Here is a 22,988-nt window from a genome sequence, read left to right as displayed (position 1 = left end):
ACATTTTATCTTCTTCCAACGGTCATCTTCTCTCTTAGCCCCATGTGATCTGTACATAGCCACCTACTGAGGTGATGCAGGTCTCCCGATGTGATGCTGGTCTCTGTTGATAGAGCTGACAAGGGTGCCAGGGTACGGACAAAGGCAGGTACAGGGAGCCACGGGTCTGTGCCTCCCAGGAAGCAAAATGGTCACATGGAGTCAAAGTCACAGCACACAGTCAAGCCTGACCATCCATACTCAGACCCTCCTTCTGCAGACATTGAATCATCTGGGCTGCAAACCCTGAGAAAAACAAATCCTTTTTGTTCTTTCTCAGTAAAAATGAAAAAGGGAATAGTCACCTCCACAAAGTTGCACAAGTTGCTTAAAAATGCCAATCCCTGTTGGGCCAGCAGAACTGAGCTGTGTGCCATTCCACAACGTTAGAGAAGAGAAGGGAGGGTTAGTGGACAGCGTTTTAAAGATCCATGAATCTTAGAATGGTGTTGCCTCATGTGGTCATTTTACTCCAGAGCAAGTGTTCAGATCACTGGGAGCTTTAACTCTGTATGAACAAGAAAAATACAATTTCCTGTCTGTAACCAGAACGCTATTGTTTGCAATTTACATTTATGACCTCATTTAATCTTCACAGCAGTCTTCTTTCCTTTTTTTTCCTCCAGTACTAAGGATTGAACCCAGGGCCCTACACTTCCTAGGTAACTACTCTTCCACTCAAGCTATGCCCTCAGCTTTTTGTGTGTTTTCTGTATTCTTTCTTGAGACATGGTCTCACTGCTAACTTTGTGATCTCCACCTCCTGAGTGAACCACCACTCCCAGCTTACTATAATATTTTATACCCATTTCATAGATGAAGAGGTAGAGGATTTGATATCAATAGATAACTTTCACCTTCAAGTTAACATTTGAAAGGCAAAGCCATTTATTGTACTTCTTGCAAGCCTCCTGTTCTTCCTAGAAATACTAAATCAATATCAAGTTGATATTTCAACTTCTCTTTCCTTTGCGGGTATCTTTTGTATCTCTTTTTATGGGGCATCCCAACAGCCTGGCTAGGGAAAGGACATTTCCTAAAGAAGGCATTCTTTTTTCCACACCAGAGTAGATAGTGGGTTGTGATACCCCTGCCCTCCCATTACACTGGGTTGATGCTGACTGAACTGTTTGCATCAACTTGAAGCTGGGACTATTCACAATAGCCAAGTTATGGAAACAGCCAAGATGCCCCACTACTGACGAATGGATCAAGAAAATGTGGTATCTATACACAATGGAATTTTATGCAGCCATGAAGAAGAATGAAATGTTATCATTCGCTGGTATTGGATGGAATTGGAGAACATCATTCTGAGTGAGGTTAGCCTGGCCCAAAAGACCAAAAATCATATGTTCTCCCTCATGTTCGGACATTAGATCAAGGGCAAACACAACAAGGGGATTGGACTTTGACCACATGACAAAGTGAGAGCACACAAGGGAGGTATGAGGAAAGGTAAGACACCCAAAAAACTAGATAGCATTTGTTGCCCTCAATGCAGAGAAACTAAAGCAGATACTTTAAAGCAACTGAGGCCAATAGGAGAAGGGGACCAGGAACTACAGAAAAGGTTAGTTCGAGAAGAATTAAGTTAGAAGGTAACACACATGTACAGGAAATCAATGCGAGTCAACTCCCTGTATAGCTATCCTTATCTCAACTAGCAAAAACCCCTGGTCCTTCCTATTATTGCTTATACTCTCTCTACAACAAAATTAGAGATAAGGTCAGAATAGTTTCTGCCTGGTAGCAAGGGGTAAGGGGGTGTAAGGGAGGGAGCGAGGGTGGGGTAGTTAAGGGAGGGGGAGAGTAAGGGGTAGAAATGACCCAAACATTGTATGCACATATGAATAAAATAAAAATTAAAAAAAAAACCTTGAAGCTGGGTTCAGAAACACCAAAAGCCCCTGGCCTCCCACCAAGTTTCTTGGCTCATTCTGGAAAATAATTGCTCATTCTCTCCCTACAAGTGTGACCAACAAATTGCTATTTTATTTAATCCTTAGCACATATCTGCAAGGAATGTACAGTGATCCCCACTTTATAGATGAAGAAACAGAGGCTCAGATAGACTAACTTGCCCAAGGTCATATGCTAGGGACCAAGTGTGAAATCTTCATATTTCCAAAGTCTTGATTACTTCAATACACCATTGTCTCTGTGGGACTGTAATAGCAAATACAAAACTTCTTTCCAATAATATATATATATCTATATATATATATATAGATATAATAGATATAATTGTTAAATATATATATGCTAATCAACCAAATGTAGATACTTCTTAAGTGGGCAAGGTGGAGAGTCACTATTAACAATTCCTAATAGAACATCAAAGGGATAACAGGACATATAGTCACTCTGACCATATACCGTACAAGGAAGCATCATCCAAAGGGGAAAAAAAGCGTTTTCTAAAATCTATAAACCTTGAGCAACAAGTGTCCCCTGCCAGGAGAACCATCCTGAAAGTTGTCTAGATCTTGCCTATCCTCTACCAATCTCAGAAACAGATCCAACAAATACTAAGTTATTGAATCAGATGAGTTCCTCCCCCAGCCCATGCATTTCCAACAATTAACAAGCCCCATCATGTAACCATAATGCTAAAACCCACACCAGGCAACAAACAAGACTGACAGACACATGACATCCTGAGCACAGAACACTGGTGGTGCCTACTGGACTTCCAGAAGCAGGTCAGGAAAACCTGAGTGACAATTTTTTTTTTGGCCTATCCCCAGCAGCAAACAGAATTCTGTTGTGGTTAAGAAGCTGAGGAGACCCAGTAGCTGGAATTAGATAGTTCTGGGTATCTGTGGACCAGGATGTCCTCCCATCCCAATGGGATGGAACTTTTGCAAAATTACAGACTTGAATGGTTTCAAGGGCACAACCCAGACATCTTTGCATTCAGGAATACATATCTCAGGGAATAACTGCTCCTCTCTACTTCATGACATAATGCCCAATTATACATCATAAGTTTAGTTTTCAGTATGAGTTATACAGAAACTAATCCCAACACCAGGCACTCATACAAGTGAGAATTTTCACCATGTGCTTGAATGCTAGATTCTTCTATCTGCTACACACACACACACACACACACACACACACACACACCCCTTTTATAGTGGAAGGTACAGAACACTCCAATTATCACAACATAAAGAAGTAAGAGCATGTGCTTCTTACAATGCACGAGATAGTTTTCATTTTCCAAGGCCAGGATTTATATTTACCATGCTAGTCACCAGGGACATCTAAGAGGTCTGAAGCAGATGGGAGGAAGGCTAGAAAAAGAAGAAAGAAAGAATGCTCTTTCCTTTAGCCCCATCCTGGTCCCTTTCCATGGAACCCATCTAAAACTGGCTTTGGACATGCCACCCACCTAACTTGTACCTGGAGGTCTCAGGAGCTGCTCTTACAGATACCTGTCTTTCCCCATAAACATGCTCACCCCTCTCTCTACAGAAGCCAACCAAAGTCCCCCATGCTCAAGGGAGGCAGAGAATCTCCTTGTAAACAATCCAGGGTCATAGATCAAAGATGAATGAATTTTTGAGAACACTCCTAGGTGAAAATTTTTTTTCTTTTTTTTTACCAGCAGTCTCAACCTCAGAACATTAGATATGACAGGTAATGGTCCTAAATGAAACTAATTTACAACACTTCCTCCCATGCAATTAACCTCTTTTCTGCAAAATGTTGCTTTTTTTAAATGTCTGTTGCAAAATAGGCTCCTAAATGAATATAATTTCCTACCCACCTTTGAACAAAAATTATGTATCATTTCACACCTAATCTACACAGATTACAACTCTTAAAATGAACTTGGGATGTCAAACTTTTCAATCTCTGGTTTTTCTCCAATTTTTAAAATCTTGGTTTTTGCTGAAAAGAAGTGATTTAGTTTCTCAGACCTGGTTGGAAGCTGTGTAGAGACAAGACGATGAAATGGCCCAGGTTCAACCACCGGCCTTCTGGATCCTACCACAGAAAACCACTCCAGTGCCTGGCCCCGCCTGTTGGGGTGAGAGGCAGAAGATAAGGAATGTGTGGACATCTTTTGCTAAAGAAGGGGATGAACAACTGCCCGCTCCAACTGGGCCCTTTTTGTGGGTCTTCTTGAGGCCCTTCCTAAAGTCACACTCATGTATCTCAACCAAAGGGCCCTTCTGGATTTCCCAAAGCCACGATACAAAGGTGGATTACTTAAGAAGCAATTAGGTGCGTACACAAAGCAATTTGCAGGCAGCCGCACTCCTTCAGCTTTGTAAGTGAAGGGCCTTTCAAGGCTGATTTATAACACTGTCGTCTTCAGAAGGCAAAATAATTAATAGGAGCATGGACTTCTAATTTCAGTGACTTCCAGAGAAAGTGGATTTCATTTGATTTATGACGGCCGGTGACTTTGCATTTTATCAGTTCATTCACTCATTATTTATGCTGATGGCCAATTTCAATGGGTCGCTATCATCTAACTCGCTACTAATCAAAGAGAATTAGGGTTCACTGCATTATTTAGAAGTCACTAATTTATCTTCAGAACAAGCAGTGAGAAGAGTTTGGGGCCTTCCACAAGAAAAAACTGAACAGCTGGCCGAAGCCAGAAAATTTGGTCAGCATTATAAATGAGTTTTATCAGAGGTATTGCAAGTTGATGAGTTTTGAGTTGGAAGGAAAGAAGAGAGGAGAAAAAAAAAAAGGAAAATAGAAACCAGGATGAAAGTAAAAATAATAATAAACCCTGAGTTACTTCTGTGGCGTGGAGGACCCACTGAGCACAAAGGGCTGATTTTGTCCTGTAACCCTGAGACCCGAGCATCTGCATAGCTAAGTATTGAAGGATCCCACATTCTTCCCTTCAGCTCAACAAACAAGCATGCTTTCACGAAGAAAAAAAACAAAAAAACCAGACTTCCCTTGCTTCTCATTTTGAAGTCATCGTAATGTGTTCTAGACACAAGATAATGGGTCACATTAAAACATGAGAAAATTAAGTCCCATCAGCAAGTAATCATACCCACTCATACTCAATCATGCTGAACAACCAAAACGGTCCTTTTCAAGGCAAAGTTAAAAACAACAATTAAAATCAGAAGGCTGCTGCTGACTTTTAGAAAGACCCAACTTTAAAATACTTTTGTGTCATTTTCCATGAAGCAGTATGTTCACTCATTTTGTTGCCCACAAACTTTCATATACTCTAGTCCCTCTGTCTAGGACACCCTTGTCTAGGCAATTTACCAAGTAAATTCCTCTTGTTTTTCAAATGTCAGCTTATAAAGTCTATCTAGGCACCTTTCCTCTGCTGTATAAGCCCCTAAAATCCCAGCTATTGCCCTAATTGTCAGTATTCCTCAACAGATTACAAACTCTGGGAAGGCAGGCACTGATCACAGAGTGTCACAGCTGCTAAGTCCGGGGCATTGTGCTGTTGTGACTTTGGTGTTTTCTACACCACTCAATAGTCCCTCTCTCTCAATCCAAAGTCTATGTCTTGGGGAAACTAGATGATGTTACATAAGTAACAGCAAAGCACTAAATTTTCATCCCCTCCAATAATTCTTGGCAGCTGAAGAGCTAGAAGGAAGGTGGAAAATATTACCCACTGTTTGAACAAATTTGAATGTTCCTGCTCTTAAAGCTAATAGGGGATTTTTCAGCTTGCTGGGACACTTCAAACATTCACAAAGGGAATAAAAACTCCTAAAGTAGAAAAAAAAAAAAAACCTCTTAATAAGTCCCACAATGATCCTGCTATAGTTTCTTAAATCTCAAATAAGATGTAAAAAATGGCTATAGCCTAATACACACGTAATCTGTAGATTAATTTTTAATCTTTTTATTCTCAACCTAAAGCTCTCTTTTCAGCCTGCACCAGTCTCTTCCTAGTTTATGTGTAGCCTGATGCCAGCCTGCCAAGGTGATCATATAATAAATATGGCCTTATTAAACTGCATAGAGTAGCCATGCTGAGTTATGATTACAGGAGTTACTTTGATACGAAAACACCATGTTTAGCATATTCATGATCTACAATAAAGTCTGAGATTCCAGCGTTTCTTTCCATCCCACTTCACAGTTTGTATGTGGCCACAAGTAAAAGAACACTCAAGAAACCCAACCCAGTCTACCTGCACACTGTCAGCAATTGCTTTCACCTTTGGCTGCAGACCTAGCCAACAGTGCAACTCATGCTGCAATGCACACCCATGCCAAAACTGACACTGTTGGTTTCCAGTCTTGCTTTTCTTCAGTAAGCATTTTGTTTTTCAATAATACTGTTTAGGGCTCTCTGAAGGCCTGAAGAACTGATCAGTTAGGGTCAAACAGAGAAAATAAGAACTGCTTCAAATATTTGCAATGGAAGGAATTTTTTTGCAGGGAATTGGATACACAACAAGGGAGAAGAAGCAACAGCAAGAAGCCACTACCACTTTCAGGTTGAAAAGAATGGACAAGAGTCACCAACTAAAGCTAAAACCCGGGTAACCTTATGCCATAGAAGTTGGAGCTACAGCAGAGTCAGCCCATACCAAAGAAGCTATGAGAGGCAGAGCAGGATGGGGACAAATATCTCCTACCTTCCACTATCCTGCCAGGGTCTCCATGGCCAAACCCATGGGGAGGAAGTCAGATGACAAAGGAGCATGGGAGATGCCCCCCAGATGACAGCCCCCTGACATAGAAAGCAAAGTAGAACAAAGGCAATAATAGATCTGAGGGGACAATGATCCAGTTACCTGTCCTTCCCAAAGAGAAGGTGTGTGAGCCAGGTGGAATTTAAACAGAAGAGAAGTGCAGGCCATTGTCCTATATATACTGTGTTGCTTTTCCTCCCAGACTAACTAAAGCCTAAGCATAGATGATCATTAGAGAGACACTACAAGGTGACAACTCTAGTGGGCAACACTATAGTGGAGTGTCCTGAAGAATCAGCCCAGTTCTCCTTTGGAATTTGAAAGTAAATAGGCAAGTGCACATGAGGAAGAAGGCAGGCAAAGTGGCAGCCAGGCCTGAATGCCCAACAGTGGATCACATCAATCAGCCTCAGTGAAGCACAGAGGTGAAGAAAGAGTGGCCTTGGGTAGAAAGCTACTATTCAAGCCATGAAAAAATGGACTTCCTCCACTCCACCCAAAGAAAACCTCCACTACTTCTGCAGTTACAGAAATACGAACTGCTGAGCCAATAGTCAGAAGGCGATGAAGACCTACCAAGGCCCAAGACCCACTCCCCTCAGAAAGCCATCCTTGCCTTCTCCCTGCCCACAATAATTTCTATCACAAATAAGCTAAAATGACATCTTTCTAGATTTCAATATCTATTCAGGGGATTCAACATCTACTTTGTAAGGACCAATACTATTATTTTTTTTATTGTGATTTTAAAAAGCACATGACATTAAACTTATCAACTTAATTTTTTTGGTGTACAATTTACTAGCATAGTGTAGATTAACAGTCTTATGCTATAGATCCCCAGAATCTTTTTGTCTTGCAAAACTGAAACACTACACCCTGTCAAATACTAATTTCCTCATCCCTTCCCCCTCCTTCCACTCCTCAGCAACTACCATTTTACTTTCTGTTTCTATTACTTTGACCATTTTTGTTACTTCCTATGAGTGAAATTATATAGTACTTGTCCTTTTGTGACTAGCTTATTTCATTTATCAGACTATTCTCAAAGTTGATTCATGTTATAACATTAGACAGTAATGCCATGTAATGCTTCACTGTGTATTTATACCACATTTTCTTTATCAATTCATCTGCTGGTGAATATTTCAGTTGATTCTATCCCCTCACTGCTATTCAATAATGTTTCAGTGAATATGAGTGTGGAAATACTTCTTCAAGATTCTGGTTTGAATTCTTCTGGATATACACCTAGTTGTGGGGCTGCTAGATCCTATGGTCATTCTGCTTTTAAATTTTTGAAAAATCTCTGTTTTTCACAGCCACTGTACCATTTTACATTCTTGTCAACAGTACACAAGGGAGGGTTCCACTTTCTCTATATCCTCACCAACACTGGCTATTTCCTGTTCTTTTGATTGTAGCCATCCTAATGGGTGTGAGGTAATATCTCATGGTTCTGATTTTCATCAGTCTTATGATTAGTGATGTCTGTGGGCCATCTGTATATCTTCTTTGGAGAACTACTATCTTTTTGACTCCTTTGCCCATTTTTAAAAATCAGCTCATTATTTTGTTGTTGAGTTGTAGGAATTCCTTGTATAGTCTAGATTTAACCCATACATATTACATATATGATTCATATATATGATTTGCAAATATTTTTCCAATGCCTTTTCTCTCTATTGTTTTCTTTGAGGGGCAGAAAGGTTTAAGTTTGTTGTGTTCCCATTGTCTAATTTTGCTTTTGTTGTCTGTGTTTTTGGAATTAAATCCAAGAAATCATTGCCAAACCCACTCCACTGAAGCTTCTGTTATGTTTTCTTCGAAGAGTTTTATAGTGTTTGGTCTTAATTGTAGGTCTGTAATCCATTTTGAACTGATTATTGCATGTGGTGTAAGGTAGGGGTCCAGCTTCACTGTTTGCAGATAGATATCCGGTTTTGCCAATGGCACTTGTTAAGCAGACTGTCCTTTCCCCATTGGGTAGTTTGGTGCTCTTGTAGAAAATTATTTGACCACATACACAAGGATTTATTTTTGGTATCTCTATTTTGGTTCCATTTGCCTTTATGCTGGGACTACTGCTTTGTAATTATATTTTGAAGTCAGGAAGTGTAAGGCCTCAAACCTTGTTCTTTTTTTTTAAGAAATTGTTTTGGTTATTTTAGACTTATTTGAAATTCCATATAAATTTTAGCATTTTTTTTCTCTACTTCTGCAAAAAAATGCCATTAAGATTTTGCTGAAGATCATATTCAATCTGTAGATTGCTTGGATAGCACTGATATGTTCATAATACTAAATCTTTAATTTCGTGTAGTAATGTTTTATAGTTTTCATATGCATGCTTCCTGTTTCCTTGGTTGGGTTTATTCCCAGGTACTTTGATCTTCCAGATGAGTTTTTCTATAGAGGGTTTTGTTGCTGCCCTTGGTTCTTGTTCCCACTGTATATACACTCACAGCAATTGTTCCACTATGCTATTACACACAACATACGATGCTCAAGACAGATTTATGGAATGAAAGAAAGACTGACTGACTGAATGAATAAATGAATAAGTAGAGTTGTCTCCAACTAAACTAAGCAGGAACATTAAAGGAGTTAAGGCTACTTCATTCTTCTCAACATTATGACCACTTTGGCCAGTTCCTTTCAGAGACATTAGTACAAACTATAAAGCCCTTTCCAGCTCAAACCTCAACTTCCTAGCTGTTTATACTGACAAAAACAATTTTGCCAAATGCAGTGAGGTCAAGGTTAAGCCTATGTCTTTTTTCATTATTTGACTTTTGCCTTTTAAGTCTAGTTCATTATTCAGTTTATTTTATAAGTCCTTCTTTCCCTTAATTATTTTGAATGACTGGTCTGAATTTATTCAGTAAGCCAGGTGGGGTCTGCTTATATCCTGCTGAGTTTAAGGAGGGAAGCTCTTAACCAGAACAAATAAACAAACAAAAACAAGCAAACATCAAAAACAGTGGCATTTCTGCCTGAAGTAAATGCATTACTCCTCACTTACAAAGGATTCTTGTGTGTATTCTCATCAGTTTCTTCATGACCTTGGCATTGAGATCCTGAGGGGTAAATTTCTCACGCAGAGTAATACAGCGATGTCATGACAGCAAAGAGCTAGGCCCCCAAACTGTGACTCTATACCCCAAAGTGCTAGGGAAACTAACCTGACAGAGTAAGAGAGACTTTAATCAGGAGGCAGAGGCAGGAAGATTGTGAATTCAAGACCAGCCTGGGTTACTTAGAGAGACCCTGTCTCAAGAGAGAAAGAAAGAGACAGATTTTTTTTTTCATCATTTGAAATTCTGCTATTACCATTTCCTTCTATTTCCAACTTTTTCCCTCTCTGTCCCCATGTGGTTCTTTTTATTTATGGGTGAAATGCAGGAGAGCCCTTTCCTGGTTTTTTTGTTTTGTTTTTTTCTCTCTATCAAAGTTACCTGAAATTCCACAAAGCTGAGCTCCCTCCCTCAGCTTTGTGTGGTGACATATTTACCACCCAAATGTAGATGTGTCAGGAAGCCCACAATTAAAAACTCAAAGAAAAGGCTGTCAGTACAACTGATGGCCTATTACCTGGTTAAAATGGTCACAAAGTCTTCTGAGCTCTGTAGCTGCCTACCATCACAGATTTCTCCAAAAATGAGAGTGAGAACATGGCCTTGTTGCTGTTACAAAATGTCCAGCCTACGGTGGGATGTGAGCATGAGACTGTCAAAGGCAGAGGAGAGACAGGGAAGCTGGAGGAACGTGGAATTCATTGCTGGCATATCATGACAGCCAGGCAAACGCTGAAGAGTGGGAGTTTTTGAAACAAATGCCAGTTAAATGATCCATTCAGTTATACTTGATATGTCTGGTATAATATAGCTTGTTCCAGATGTCAAATAACATTGCTAAACCATGCTCACTAATGTGAAAACCATTGTTGCTGATAAGCCTAAGTATTGTTGAATTTGTGCAACAGCCACCCATCTGCAAACAAAATATTGCATTTAAAAAAAAAACCTGTGGCTCATAATTTAAACCGACAAAGGGATTGACTGAAAAATGTAATTTATAAAAAGCAGTTTTCCCCTGAGAAACTTTTTTTCAAAAATAATATTTCACATTTACACATTTAAGTTATATTCAATTTTATACAAAAATTATAGTAATTGTCCTTCACCTAACATGAATGTTATAATTATACTTTCAGTGCTGCTGCACTTCAACACCCAACCATAAGAAAAGTATGGTGTGTTCACAACCAACTCAGAAAGAACAAATAGATTTGCAGTGTTTGATGTGACCTCTTTAAACATACAGCTCTAAAACATCCATTGTTCATAAAATTCATAAAGGGCTGCATATGTACATCCCAGCTCCCTTTTCCATTCGATATATATGAAAATGCAATTTACTGTATGTCAAATGAAAAATGCAGTTTTCAAAGGCATTGACAACAGGTGCTAGTTAAATGATCAGATGCTATTTGTTACCTAGTCCCTTACTCTCATTTGCACCAAGATAAATTGCATTTTAGGAGAGTAGTGCGATGTAAGGGGTCTTGACATGTTTTTATTGATTTGCATAGGTTATATGCATGTATTCCTGTTTGTAGGCAAATAGTGCCACAAGTAAATTCAAGGCACCAGGCCTGTGTTTCGAGAAAATTGGAGTCATCACGGGGGAGCCAAGATGGAGTGAGCCTGGGTAAAAGAGACACATCCAGCCTGCTGGAATCTCAGAACCTCTATTAAGATTTATAGGCTGTAGGATTCTTTTGGGCTTCAACATTATTCTTAGTAAACCCTTTCTGTCTTCTGTTGTTTATAAAAACTGGCAGCTTTAGCAAAGACAGAAGCTTAAGTTGTAGGTAGCACAATTTAACATAATAGTTCTTGCCTGTCCTCCAAATAGCCTAATGCTGATTTTGCAAAAAGAAAAGAGAAAGGGGGAAGAAAAGCCACAGGAACCCACACACCATAGGCCGTGACTTTGACATGGATGGATAAGGCTGTCACTATGGAAAAGCATTGGTGAAATTTGATTATATTTCTAATATCAAAATTTACTAACTTTTTAGACTCTCGGGTTCCATTTCTCATTTGATTTTTCATTTTGTTATCTCAACACCATCAGGCCCATCACAGAGAGTAATGCACCAATTAGCCCAGGGAGTCGCTCACTCAAAGGGGACTTTTTCATCCACAGGGGCTTCCCCCTTTCTGCTGCCACCATCGCATCCAGGCAGGGCCTTCCCTTCCACACAAGACTCTCACCTCTCACACTATCTCCTGCCTGCCCCACCTCCACCCAGAGTATCCGCCTCACTATGGGGAGTTGGAACATTTACAAAGGCAGGCATGGATGGCCTTACAGATCCCCTCTGCCATTGTCTCATTTTAAATTTTGTATTGTTACTTATCTTTTCACCAGTTTAAGCTGGAGGACTCACCAGTTTAACCATGAAGTGTTTAAAGGGATTGAATTTCTATTTTCCACTGGGCCTACCACATACCTGTCCCACCTCAGGATTCTGATAGGAATAAGCACTGCCTTTGTATGTGATTTATGCTTTTCAAAGCCATCTCCTGCACATTTCCTCTCCAGTTCACAGCTGAAGTATATGATAATCACTGCCATCATTCTAACCTCCCCTGAGTGAAAGGAGGAGAAAGAAGATCAGTTCAACTCTCCCAGCAGATCTGGATGGAGCAGCACCAGAAAGCAGGACCCCAGTGCAGCACTGTCCCCTTCTGTGCGCCACACTCACTGCATGGCCTATCTATCCTTTAGCATGAACTCAAATTCAACGTCTTGTGTGGCATCTTCTATAAAAGACAAAATAGATTACTTATCCATTATTATTTCAGGAACTGTTTCCAATGAGTTGTACACGAAGTTCTGTTCAGAGCTGATCTAGTAGCTATCATGCCGTATTTCGTCCCTGATCCTTATAAAAACTTGGGTTTTTTCACCCAGGCATTATTCTAACCCCAAGGAAGCAAAGACAAGTAAGGCAAGCCCTATGCTCTCACAGAGCTTAGAATCTGTGTTGTGTCTTTCCACCTCTTTTGACCATGATCCACTTTATATCTGACATGGTGGCAGATCACATACATGTACACACACAATCTCTGAAACAGAAATTCCATAAAGCAACAGTTAACCTTACAATGTGCAATGCAATTTGATATTTCCTATTTTTATTGCCTCATTTCAGTTATTTATAAGATTCTATTTTTAATTCCCTACATTAGTTTCTCCAAAAACGGATAAATTATGACCCATGGTTTGAAAATCACTTATTTAGTGAGATTACAAAATAACTTGAAGCAGGGACCAGTAAATGCTTTTTGTAAAGGGTCAGATAATAAATATCTATTTGTAGGCTATGAAGTAAAAATCAAGAATATTATATAGGGTCTAAGAAGACAAAAAAATTCCACATAATTTTCACTGACAAAATTTAAAATATTATAAGTATAATTTTGGTAACAGGTTTAATAGTGAGAAGAATGGGCTTTATTTATGGACACTGAAATTTGAATTTTATATAATTTTCACCTGTCACAAAGTATTATTCTTCTTTTGATTTTTTTTCAAATAAGAATATAAAAAACAGTTTTGGTTCATGGGCATATGAAAAGAGACTATAGACCATAGTTTGCCAACCCCCAAGTTAGAGCAAAACCAATTTTCACTGATAACCACTGAATTTCAATTTTCATTACAATAGTGGTATAGAGAAAGATCTAGAAAAAATGAGAATTTTTCATTCAACCCTGTAAACAAGCTATAATTTTGGTCACATCCTCTCCATCAATCAATGAAGAACCAGGGATGATGTACTCTGAGTCTTCTAACCCAAGGCTGGTTGCCTTACCTCCATCGAGGCAAGGATATGGTCTGCCTGTGAAAAGCAAGGGATGGAGACTGAGAGAACTCTGAAACAAACCCTCACCACTCCAAGAAGCACTGGTGGAGATGGCCATGCATGTCAATAAACACATCCCAAAATGTGCCAATGTCAACCCTCCTTTCCTTTTGGCCATGACACCAATGACGCACAAGTGCTTGAACCTCAGAGTTGCTGAACTGTAATCACTTGATCTAGAACATAAGTTACACCCAACCTCATTCACAGGTAAGTCTTCCTGGGATAAAGAGTATTAAGTAGTGAGACAAATCTCACCATACAAAGACTCCACATATATACCTTTCTTCTTGTGTATTTGATCAAGTATCAAAGCATCCAGAGGAAACAGCAGAGTTCTCAAAATGTGGGTGGCAGCAAATGCAAATCACAATCCTAGGCTCCCAGGATTGGCTCAAATTGATGTGTCTGTATTCTTCCAGAGGGCAGATGTTCATATAAACAAGACATCATTCCAAACTTCAGGTTATATTTATGGTCAATTATAAACTAGGAAGTCCAGAACTACTCAGAGCTCCCAAGGACTCATGTGCTTGAGTTAGGGAATCCCACAGAAAGAAATGATTAAGACATCCACCATGTTAACGTGTTGCTTTGTCACAATAGGAGAGTTTTAGAAACCAATAGTATTGGCTCTAGAAAGAAGGGGATCCAATTTTAGCAAAATAAATGCTTTGGTTTGAAGAGAAGTTTAAAGTGAAGGCCAGGCACTCCAGTCTATGATCTCTACTGAATATAAACCCTAGAACTACAGAGGATCTGAGCACTGTCACAAAGCCATGGCGATGTGAACATTTACAACACAGATAGGTCCCTTGATAGCAGAGATGTTGGTTAAACAAAAATACACATAAGTAAATACTTAAACTCAACACACAAAATCAAAGCAGATGCAGAGATCTGCTAATGGACATAAAGGAAATGTACCAAGTTAAATAAATGAGGTACCAGTAGATACTTTGTAGCCCAAAATGACTTCCTACAGAGTTCTTCACCTCTTCCTTGGGTATTTAAGGTCTTAATGCTGCCTATTTTGTATGAAGAAAGAAGCAACTGTAAAATTGTAAGTGATTTTGTTCTTCATAGTTCATTAATAGCAAGATAGAGCAATATCTTGGTCCCAGCTCTGTATTAGAGACTCACTGGATTTCTTGCATGTTTTTCTTGGTTTTGTTTCTGGTCTGAAAATGACTAAATAGATGCATACACACATACACATGCACACACACATGAACACACACACGCATACAAGAAAACAGAAACAGCTTCACAGATCCAATGTCCTTGGCTCTAAATGAAAGGAGATCAGAAAAATTTAAGAAGATAGTGACAACTCCTACCTGAAAATTCTACAAAGAGAACTTATTGTTCAATTAATCATAACATATTTATAATAATTATAGAGTGCTTTTTAGAGTTCCACAAAATGCTTTTACCACCTTCATTTAACAGATTGGGAATATGAGGTCACAAAAGAGAGGCTCCTCATTCCTTGCTGGAGGACAAGGGTCTGAGGGAATCACAGTCAGAAGTCTGGACTCTGCAGAAAGTGGAGGAAGACCTGTAAGTGAATGCAGGCCAAGACCTATGCCATCAAAGGCCTTAGAAGCAAAAGAGAAGAGAAGAAAGGGAGAGAAGTAGAATTGCATGACACAGGAGGACTTCATGGAAGTTTTGCCAATAAGGCACAAAGGTTTCCAGCCAACTAACATCAGAAGACAATTGTTCTCTGTTATTAAGAAAGGTGCTGCATTTGAAGGAAGGGGAATTGGAAGGTAGCTAGATCCTAGAAGTTGCATATGTCCTAAGGAGTAGAATTGAAAGATGTTAAGGCCAAAACCATAACACTTTTCATGCTCGTGTTACGTGCAGACAATTTAGTAGGGAGCAGACAGAATGATGGGGCAGTCTTGACTACAGCACAGGTGAAAAGGAAACATAAGAGAGGTGCCCTGCTCTAGCTTATCCCCAAGCTGATATCACACGGTGGGCACGAGGGGAGTTGGTTTGTCTGTGTACCCTCCCCATGCTTGCGTGCCCTTACTCCTACAGAAAAAGAAGTGTGTTCAGCAGAATCCCAGCACATGCACTTTGTTTGTGCTTATTAAATAAAAAGAAAGGATCACCTTCAACTATATTAATGATGGACTAGTGGATGAAGGATGCCCGTGAAAATTCACAACATCTGTTTGCTCCACTCTCTTCTCAGCGTGCTGCACCTATTTCTCATGCTTAATGATGCTCAGCCACTCTGCAAGTTTTACGAACAAATGTGTGTTTAGCCACATTCATCATTCTGAATGAGTGTTCTTGATGAAGCCTCCACTGGCCTGTTTCGCTCTTCCTGCTACACTTTAACAAATGACAACTGCTCTACGTATTTTTCATTTGTTAAAAATAAAAAAGCTAAGTGAAGGATAGGCCTGGAGGATTTTCTCTCCCTTCCCTTTAACTCCCCCCCAAAACTTGAACATACCATCCATTGCACTTCTCCAGCCACTGGCCACAGCCCTCGTGAGGGCATGCTGAGTGAGACAGCCTGCTGGAGTCTGTGGAGTTGGCTTGCCACAGGCCACGGCAAGTGCCACTGTAAGCACTAGAATCCTGTCTCAGCAGTGGTCTTTCCCTCCTTGCTCCAATCACCCACCACTCTTAGCATTTCTGTAACACAGCACAGTTTTTAACCACTAAGTGGTTAAGAAATCAGGAAATGTCAACCTTAACAAAAATGCTTAAAATATAGATCAGAAAACAGGAAACAAACGCTTGTTGAATTGAATACCTCTTTCCAGGTCCCCCCCAAAAAGCCAACAGGTGGCCTCATTTTGACAAGTAAGGCAATATTTAGATGATACAATCTCAAAAGCATCAGTGAAACCAAGACACTTCACTTTTTCATCCTTGAAAAACCTGAACTCACAGTATGAGTGATCTACATAAATCAGGTCATGCCGGCTGGAATCCAAGAGTTCAATATGGCAAAGGTATTATACTATGTTAAAAAGTAATCTTTCAGAATTTATTTTCAAGTGATTGTTCTTATTCTGGTCATTTAATTAGAAGCATGAAAAGCAAAAAAAGCAGATTTTTTTCACTATTAAATATTCAAAATCATTGGAAATCAGTTTAAATTCTGTTCCGCAAGACGATACATTTTTCTGTTTTGCAAAGCTGAATATTATATTAGTATTTGTATTGCATTTGACTCAGCATGCATTGCAAAGCACTTTACAAATGAAATAATCACATCATAGACTCAATAAAGCCACACTGTGTACCTCCAGTTTTAACCACGGTGGTTTCTGGGATTGCCCCTCCTCGTTCTGGATATTTAAAAAGGAGCATGCTTCAGTTAACATGTTTGTTTCTTCTCCTCTCCCTGATCTTCTTTAAAACATGCCTCTTTAGCAATTTTTGGTTTTATATATACTTCATTTACTGAATTTTTTAAAGGGAAAAGGTTGATTTAGTTCACAGCTTTAGAGGCTACAAGTCTAAACAACATGGTTCAAGTTTCCTGCATAATATCAAGAGGAAACATCTCTATGTGAGTATGGTCTCCCCATCTCTCCCTTTCTTTACAAAGCCACTAATATCTGATCATGGCAATTCCACACTATGGCCTAATCTAATCACTTCCCAAAAGCCCCACCTCTAGACACCATGGTCTGATTAAGTTTCCATCTTCTTAATGTCATAAACATTAGATTTGAGGGGGGATTAAACTCCCACAGGAGTTCAGAGTGACAAACCATATTCAAACCATAGCACTCAACTCATGTCCTACAACGTGCAACCTACAGCTATTCCATCTAAATACATTACTCCCTCCCACTTGTCTGTTCCTCCCTGTTGGAATAGGAATGTTTAACCTGTGCTAATCCCACCATGGTATCTTGAAAGTATGTTACTCATTATGGATTTTAGAGACTCGCAACTGCAAGAAGTTTTTTCCTTGTACTAAATTTTAAATATATTTCAATGTAGTTGAAGAACAAATTCTGGAATCAAGTACAAAAAAGTTTTGGGACAAATCTACTCAAAAACAAAGGATCTGTTTTTTATTAGACACAGTTGAAAATGGTTAGAAAAATCAAGAAATCTTGACTAAATCCCTTGGAATTACTTACTAAAGTCCTAGTCCACAGGTTCTTTGAGGGCCACTCTCCAGCAAGCAACCTTGGAACTCTAGAGCCCTCAAATCAACATGAGTCCCAAACTTGGTTAGAAACAGAATCACAAAGATGTGTTGCAAATGTATGTAAATTAATCTTTAACTGGCAACACTTTTTGTCCATTGTATTTTCTTATTAGCAATGGAAACTAAAGAGATGACAATTGTCATGTAGCTAGACATGATGAGCTTTACATCTGGAAAAGATAATTTTTTTTAAGGGATAGCAAAGTTTACTCAGGGTAGTAAAGTTTATTAATAGAAAAGGCACTTTCAGGAGTGAAAGTGGGTCAAGATGACCATCAGTTCTATATCAGCTCAAGCTTTTATTAAATTTCTTTTTTTGGGGGAGGGGGGCATTGATTTTTTTTTATTTCTTCTCTTTTTATTATAGCGTTGTTGCACTGGGGGTACATTGTGACATTTATGAAAACCTGAGAAAGCATTTGATGCAAATATTCTTCAAGGACTCCCTCAAATTCTACCTCCTCCATAAAGATCTTCCCAACTATTTCAGCCCACAGAGAAGATCCTCTTCTGTGAAATTTAGGAGGTGACCACATAACACTTCTTCTCCTGGATATTTTGCTATATTTTCTGTACACTGACAATATGGTCTAACTAAAGTTTGGGGTTAGCCAGTTACAGTGGTACACACCTGTAATCCCAGTTATGGAGAGGCGTACATAGGAGGATCACACCCTATGCCAGCCCCGGCTAAAAACACAAGGCTCTATGGAGAAATAAATAAAGTTAAAAAGGGCTGGAGTGTGATTCAAGCATTAGAGTGTCCACCTAGCAAAAATGAGGCCCTGAGTTCAAGTCCCAGTACTTCAGTCCCAGTACTGCAAAAAAACAGGCTTGGGGTTTTATACAACTCTTGTATCTTCCATGTCCTCTTTACTCAGTAGTACCCTGAGTACTAGGTCATCTTTATGTCATTATCTTTTGTGATATCAGTACAACAATACAGATTTCCATACACTGTCTTATTACAGTTTGTGTACCCAATGAATCTATACTTAAGTGTGACATTAGATCCTTATTCTATCCATTCTTTCTATACCTATATTATATAACATACAAACCTACTTCTTCCTTAGGTACTATGAGAGATGCAAAGATGAACAAATTCCCAAATGATATTATTAATGTTACTGAGAGAAAGCATGTATATAAGCACCTACCATGGCCAATGTTATTTAAAAATTGAACACTAGAAGCTGGGGATGTAGCTTAGTGTTAGAGCACTTGCTTAGTACACGCAAGACCTTAGGTCCAATCCTCAGCATTGCAAAAGAAAAGAGACAGAGAGAGAGAAAGAAAGAAAAGAAAGAGAGCAAGAAAGAAAAAGAGAGAGAAAGAAAGGAAAGGAAGGAATGAAGGAACAAAGGAAGGAAGGAAGACAGGAAGGTAGGCAGGAGGGAAAGAGGGAAGGAAGGAAGGAAGAAAAGGGAAAGAGAAAGAAAGAAAAGGGAGAAAGAAAGAAAGAAAAAGAAGGAAAGAAAAAGAAAATACAGACTAGAAATATAATAAGAGTTGAAGAGAAAGAAAAGAGCATTTGGAGATAGAAGAAATAACTAGCTCTACTTAAATAATCCTGACATTTGAGTCAATCCTTGAAAGATAGGAAAACTGTTAGCAGATAAAGATGTGGGCAGGAAATTCCAGGCAGAGGAAATAATGAGTCAAATTATGAAGGCTCAAGTGTAAGATGCTCATTTGGGTACAGAATAAAAGATTCCTTTTTAAAAAAGACACAGGTTTGATATAGCCTTGCACACCAGTTTAGAAAACACTATGACCTACCAGAGAGACCTATTTTCAAATTCTCATCATCAGACTAACTGGCCTTTAGCAAGAAGAGAGACATTGTACATGATTCCCCAGTGGCACTGAGTCCCATAGGACAAGCTGAGAACCAAATTTTCCTCTTGTGAATCCTCCTAGACTCAATGTGTAAATTCCTTGACCTGCTTTTTTTAAGGTCTTGGCTCAAGTTAATTCACCAGTTTTGCTTGTGGAGGACTTAGCACCAGACGTCACCTCCAACTCTCCTGAGCTCTGTAACATGTCTTGGCTATAGCAGCCTCCTCTGCAGCTGCAGGAATCTAGCAAAATCCAATGCATGATTTCTCCAAAGGTTTTTCCTTTCTCCTATTAGAGACACAGACCTTTGGAGTACTTTCCCGTCCTTCCTTGGCCATAACTTCAACCCCTGAAAGCATAAAAACCTTTTAACTCAGACTTTGGTTTTTACTATTTAAGTCATTCGGATCCCCTGTACATTAGATGGTGGTGGCTCCCCCCTTATTCAAGCCAAATACCTTCTAAGTACTTGATGATACTTTTGCTGAGTTAATGCGCACTTACTCTACTTGGTCCACGATCCAGCAAAACTACAAGAGACTAAAATAGTCTCACCTACTGCAACTGAGCACTCAACCGTAGCACCATTTTGGTTAATTCACTCCAAACTGTTTGACAACTGGAACTCATCTTTTCTTTCTAAAGAAGCACTTATTGCAGTCAATGTCCAGAAATGAAGATCCATGACAACAGAGAGTCCTAAAGAGCTTTGGTGATCACTCAGTTTAATCTCTTCATTTTACAGCTGGTCCAAAAATGCAAAATGGCTTGTTCTAAAGCATACAACTTCTTAGTAGCCCAAGTGGAAGTGAAATCGAGATTTCTGACTCCTAAAGGCGTTCCTTCCACTACTACATGCTCCTTATCAATCTTCTAACAGTTGGGAGAAGGAAAAGAACAGTGTGATAGACTAAATAACACCATCCCAAATACATTCATGCCCTATTTCCCAGGACCTACGACTGTTACTTCATATGGAAAAGTTATGATTAAGTTAAGGATCTTGAGAAGGGGAGATTATCCTGGATTATCAGATGGGCCCAACGTGGTCACAATGGTCCACATAACAGAATGTAGAAAGAGTCAGAGGAGGTGATATAACAATGAAAGCAGAGATTTCAATAATATACTTTGTTGATGGAGGAAGAGGCCATAAGTCAAGAATTATATGTAGTTACTAGAAACTGGAAAAGGCAAAAAACAGGTTTTTCTCTCAAAACCTCCCAAAAGGAGACCCATTTTGGACTTTTTACCTCCAGAAGTTTAGGAGAGTAAACTGAATTGTTTTAAAGCTTCTAGCTGTGTGGTAATTTGTTGCTGTGACAATAGGAAACTAATATAGATTCTGGAATGTAGAATTGGGATGCAGCTATAAAAATACCTAAACAATGTGGAAGTGGTTTCTGAATACAATAATGAGAAGAAGCTGGAGAAATTCACGGAGCATGATAGAAGAAACTGGGATTGCCTTAAACAGGTGGTTAGTGGCTACGTTGACACTCATGACTCTGGATACATGAACTCTGAAGGAAATGAAGAGTGTGGTGGAGAAAATCAATCCTGTCTTGGAGAATACCTAAGCCATCATAAAGAGAGATATGGATGTCAAGGCTGCTGCTGGTGAGGCTTCAGAAGAAAATGGGGAAATGTTACATAACGGCAAAATATTAAGCAGACTACATGTCACAGCTGTATGGAAAGCACAACTTGTAAGCAATGAAGTTGGGTATTCAGCTGAGGAGAATTTCAAACAAAGTGTTTTAAAGGTACAGCCTGGTTTCACCTTGGTGCTTATAGTAAAATACAAGAAGAAAGAGATAAATTGAGGAAAGAACTACTAATCAAAAAGATGATGATTTGGGAAATTTTCATATTGCATAGGATGCTAAAATTAGGAAGCGCACTGCAGGATGCCCTAAAGAAAAAGCTAAATGTATAAACAGCCTTTGGAAAGTAACTAAGAAGATCAAAAGATAAGAGCTCTTTGAAGAGATTATACATGTAACTAATGGATCCCATCAACCATTTCAGGATAAGCCAGAAACAGAGACAGAAGAATCTGGTAAGATCTGTAGCAGACCCTCTTGTCTCATGGAGTGAGTTCCATGACATGCATTGGAGACCACCAGTTTTTTAAGAATATTATACCAGCAGAAATACTGCCAGATTAGACTGGAAGGAAAAAAGAAGATAAAATGTAAGAAGGCTGTGAAAGAACCTAAATTCTACAGGCAGTAAACAGGGTTTATAAAACTACTCAGCTACAAACATGTGCTTCCCTTCTTGAAAAAGGAAGGATGGCCCCAGAATGCAGAACTGAGGGTCAGAAGGCAGATCCTCACACCAGAGGGCAGATACTCAGGACAGAGGTTCTTCTCAGGTATTGAAACCTAATGGAGCTTGCCCTGCCAGATTCTAAAATTGCTTGAGACTGATGACTTACTACTTTTTCTTTTCATATTCTCTGTATTTTTTGTTGTTGTACTGGAATCTGTGGTACAGGACTTTACGCTTGCTAGGCAGGTGCTCTTCCACTTCAGTCATGCCTCCAGCTCTACACCTCCTCCAGTTTTGACTGGAACGTTTACAATTAGGCTCCTATATCCCAACACTATATTTGGAGAGCAAATAATGTATTTCTAGTTTCACAGGTACACAGATGGAGAGTGATGCTGCCCCCCAATGGGTTATACTCAGAGCCTCATCCATACCTAATTTAGATTACTCAGATCATGAGATTTATTTTTGAACTGAGACATAGATGAGGTTTAGACTCGAAATTGTCATGGTTGAGAATTTGCAGAATCTTGAGGTATAAGGAATATATTTTTGTGCAGAGACAGAGAATATATTTGTGTGCTTAAACCACTAAGTTTGTTGAAAACTTACATCAGTAATTGGAAGCAAATCCAAACAGGCAGAGAAGCAGCAATCAGAGGAGGAAGAGGCCCCACCACAAATTATCTCACTTGTGGAGAGATCACAGCTCTTGAAGGTAGCAATGAATAAACAATACCTTCCTGCTACTCCATCCTAGTAGGCAGAGACCCTGGAATATGAGATGTTCTTCAGGGTTTCCTTCAGAATCTAAAGTCTGGGTACATTATTCCTATGAAACTTCTTTGTCTGATGTCAGTCATGTGTTCTGTAACACCGTAGAAAAAGGATAACTATATTTTCTGATTAAAATTAGAAAGCATTAAACAATGGATTTTGTGCTATTTTCAGGTGCAAGAGGCTGACTAGGAGTTCTAAAAGTAGATCCAGAATGTTAGGATTTCTAGACATTTTAATAGTTTAGAGGACAAAG

At 39.2% G+C, this 22,988-nt stretch overlaps 1 protein-coding gene across 11 annotated transcripts in view; it reads right to left on the bottom strand.

Moving 5' to 3' along the window:
• Window positions 1-22,988, bottom strand: part of Lrmda (leucine rich melanocyte differentiation associated) — a 1,025,409-nt gene that overhangs the window by 624,524 nt on the left and 377,897 nt on the right. For 10 of the 11 annotated variants that reach the window (XR_012449754.1, XR_012449755.1, XR_012449756.1 and 7 more), the window contains exon 3: window positions 3,972-4,073. The exons of the other annotated variant lie outside the window; for it this stretch is intronic. Coding sequence is in view for 7 of the 10 variants with exons in the window: in XM_074079224.1 (XP_073935325.1) it covers window positions 3,972-4,073 (102 nt within the window). In the remaining 3 variants the exon portion in view is untranslated. The remainder of the gene's footprint in view (window positions 1-3,971; window positions 4,074-22,988) is intronic. 11 annotated transcript variants of the gene reach the window in all.

The sequence above is a fragment of the Castor canadensis genome, chromosome 7, assembly GCF_047511655.1.
Source record: "Castor canadensis chromosome 7, mCasCan1.hap1v2, whole genome shotgun sequence".
Lineage (NCBI taxonomy): Eukaryota > Metazoa > Chordata > Mammalia > Rodentia > Castoridae > Castor > Castor canadensis.
The sequence above is the reverse complement of the archived record's forward strand: the minus strand, read 5'-3'. Positions and strand labels throughout refer to the sequence as shown.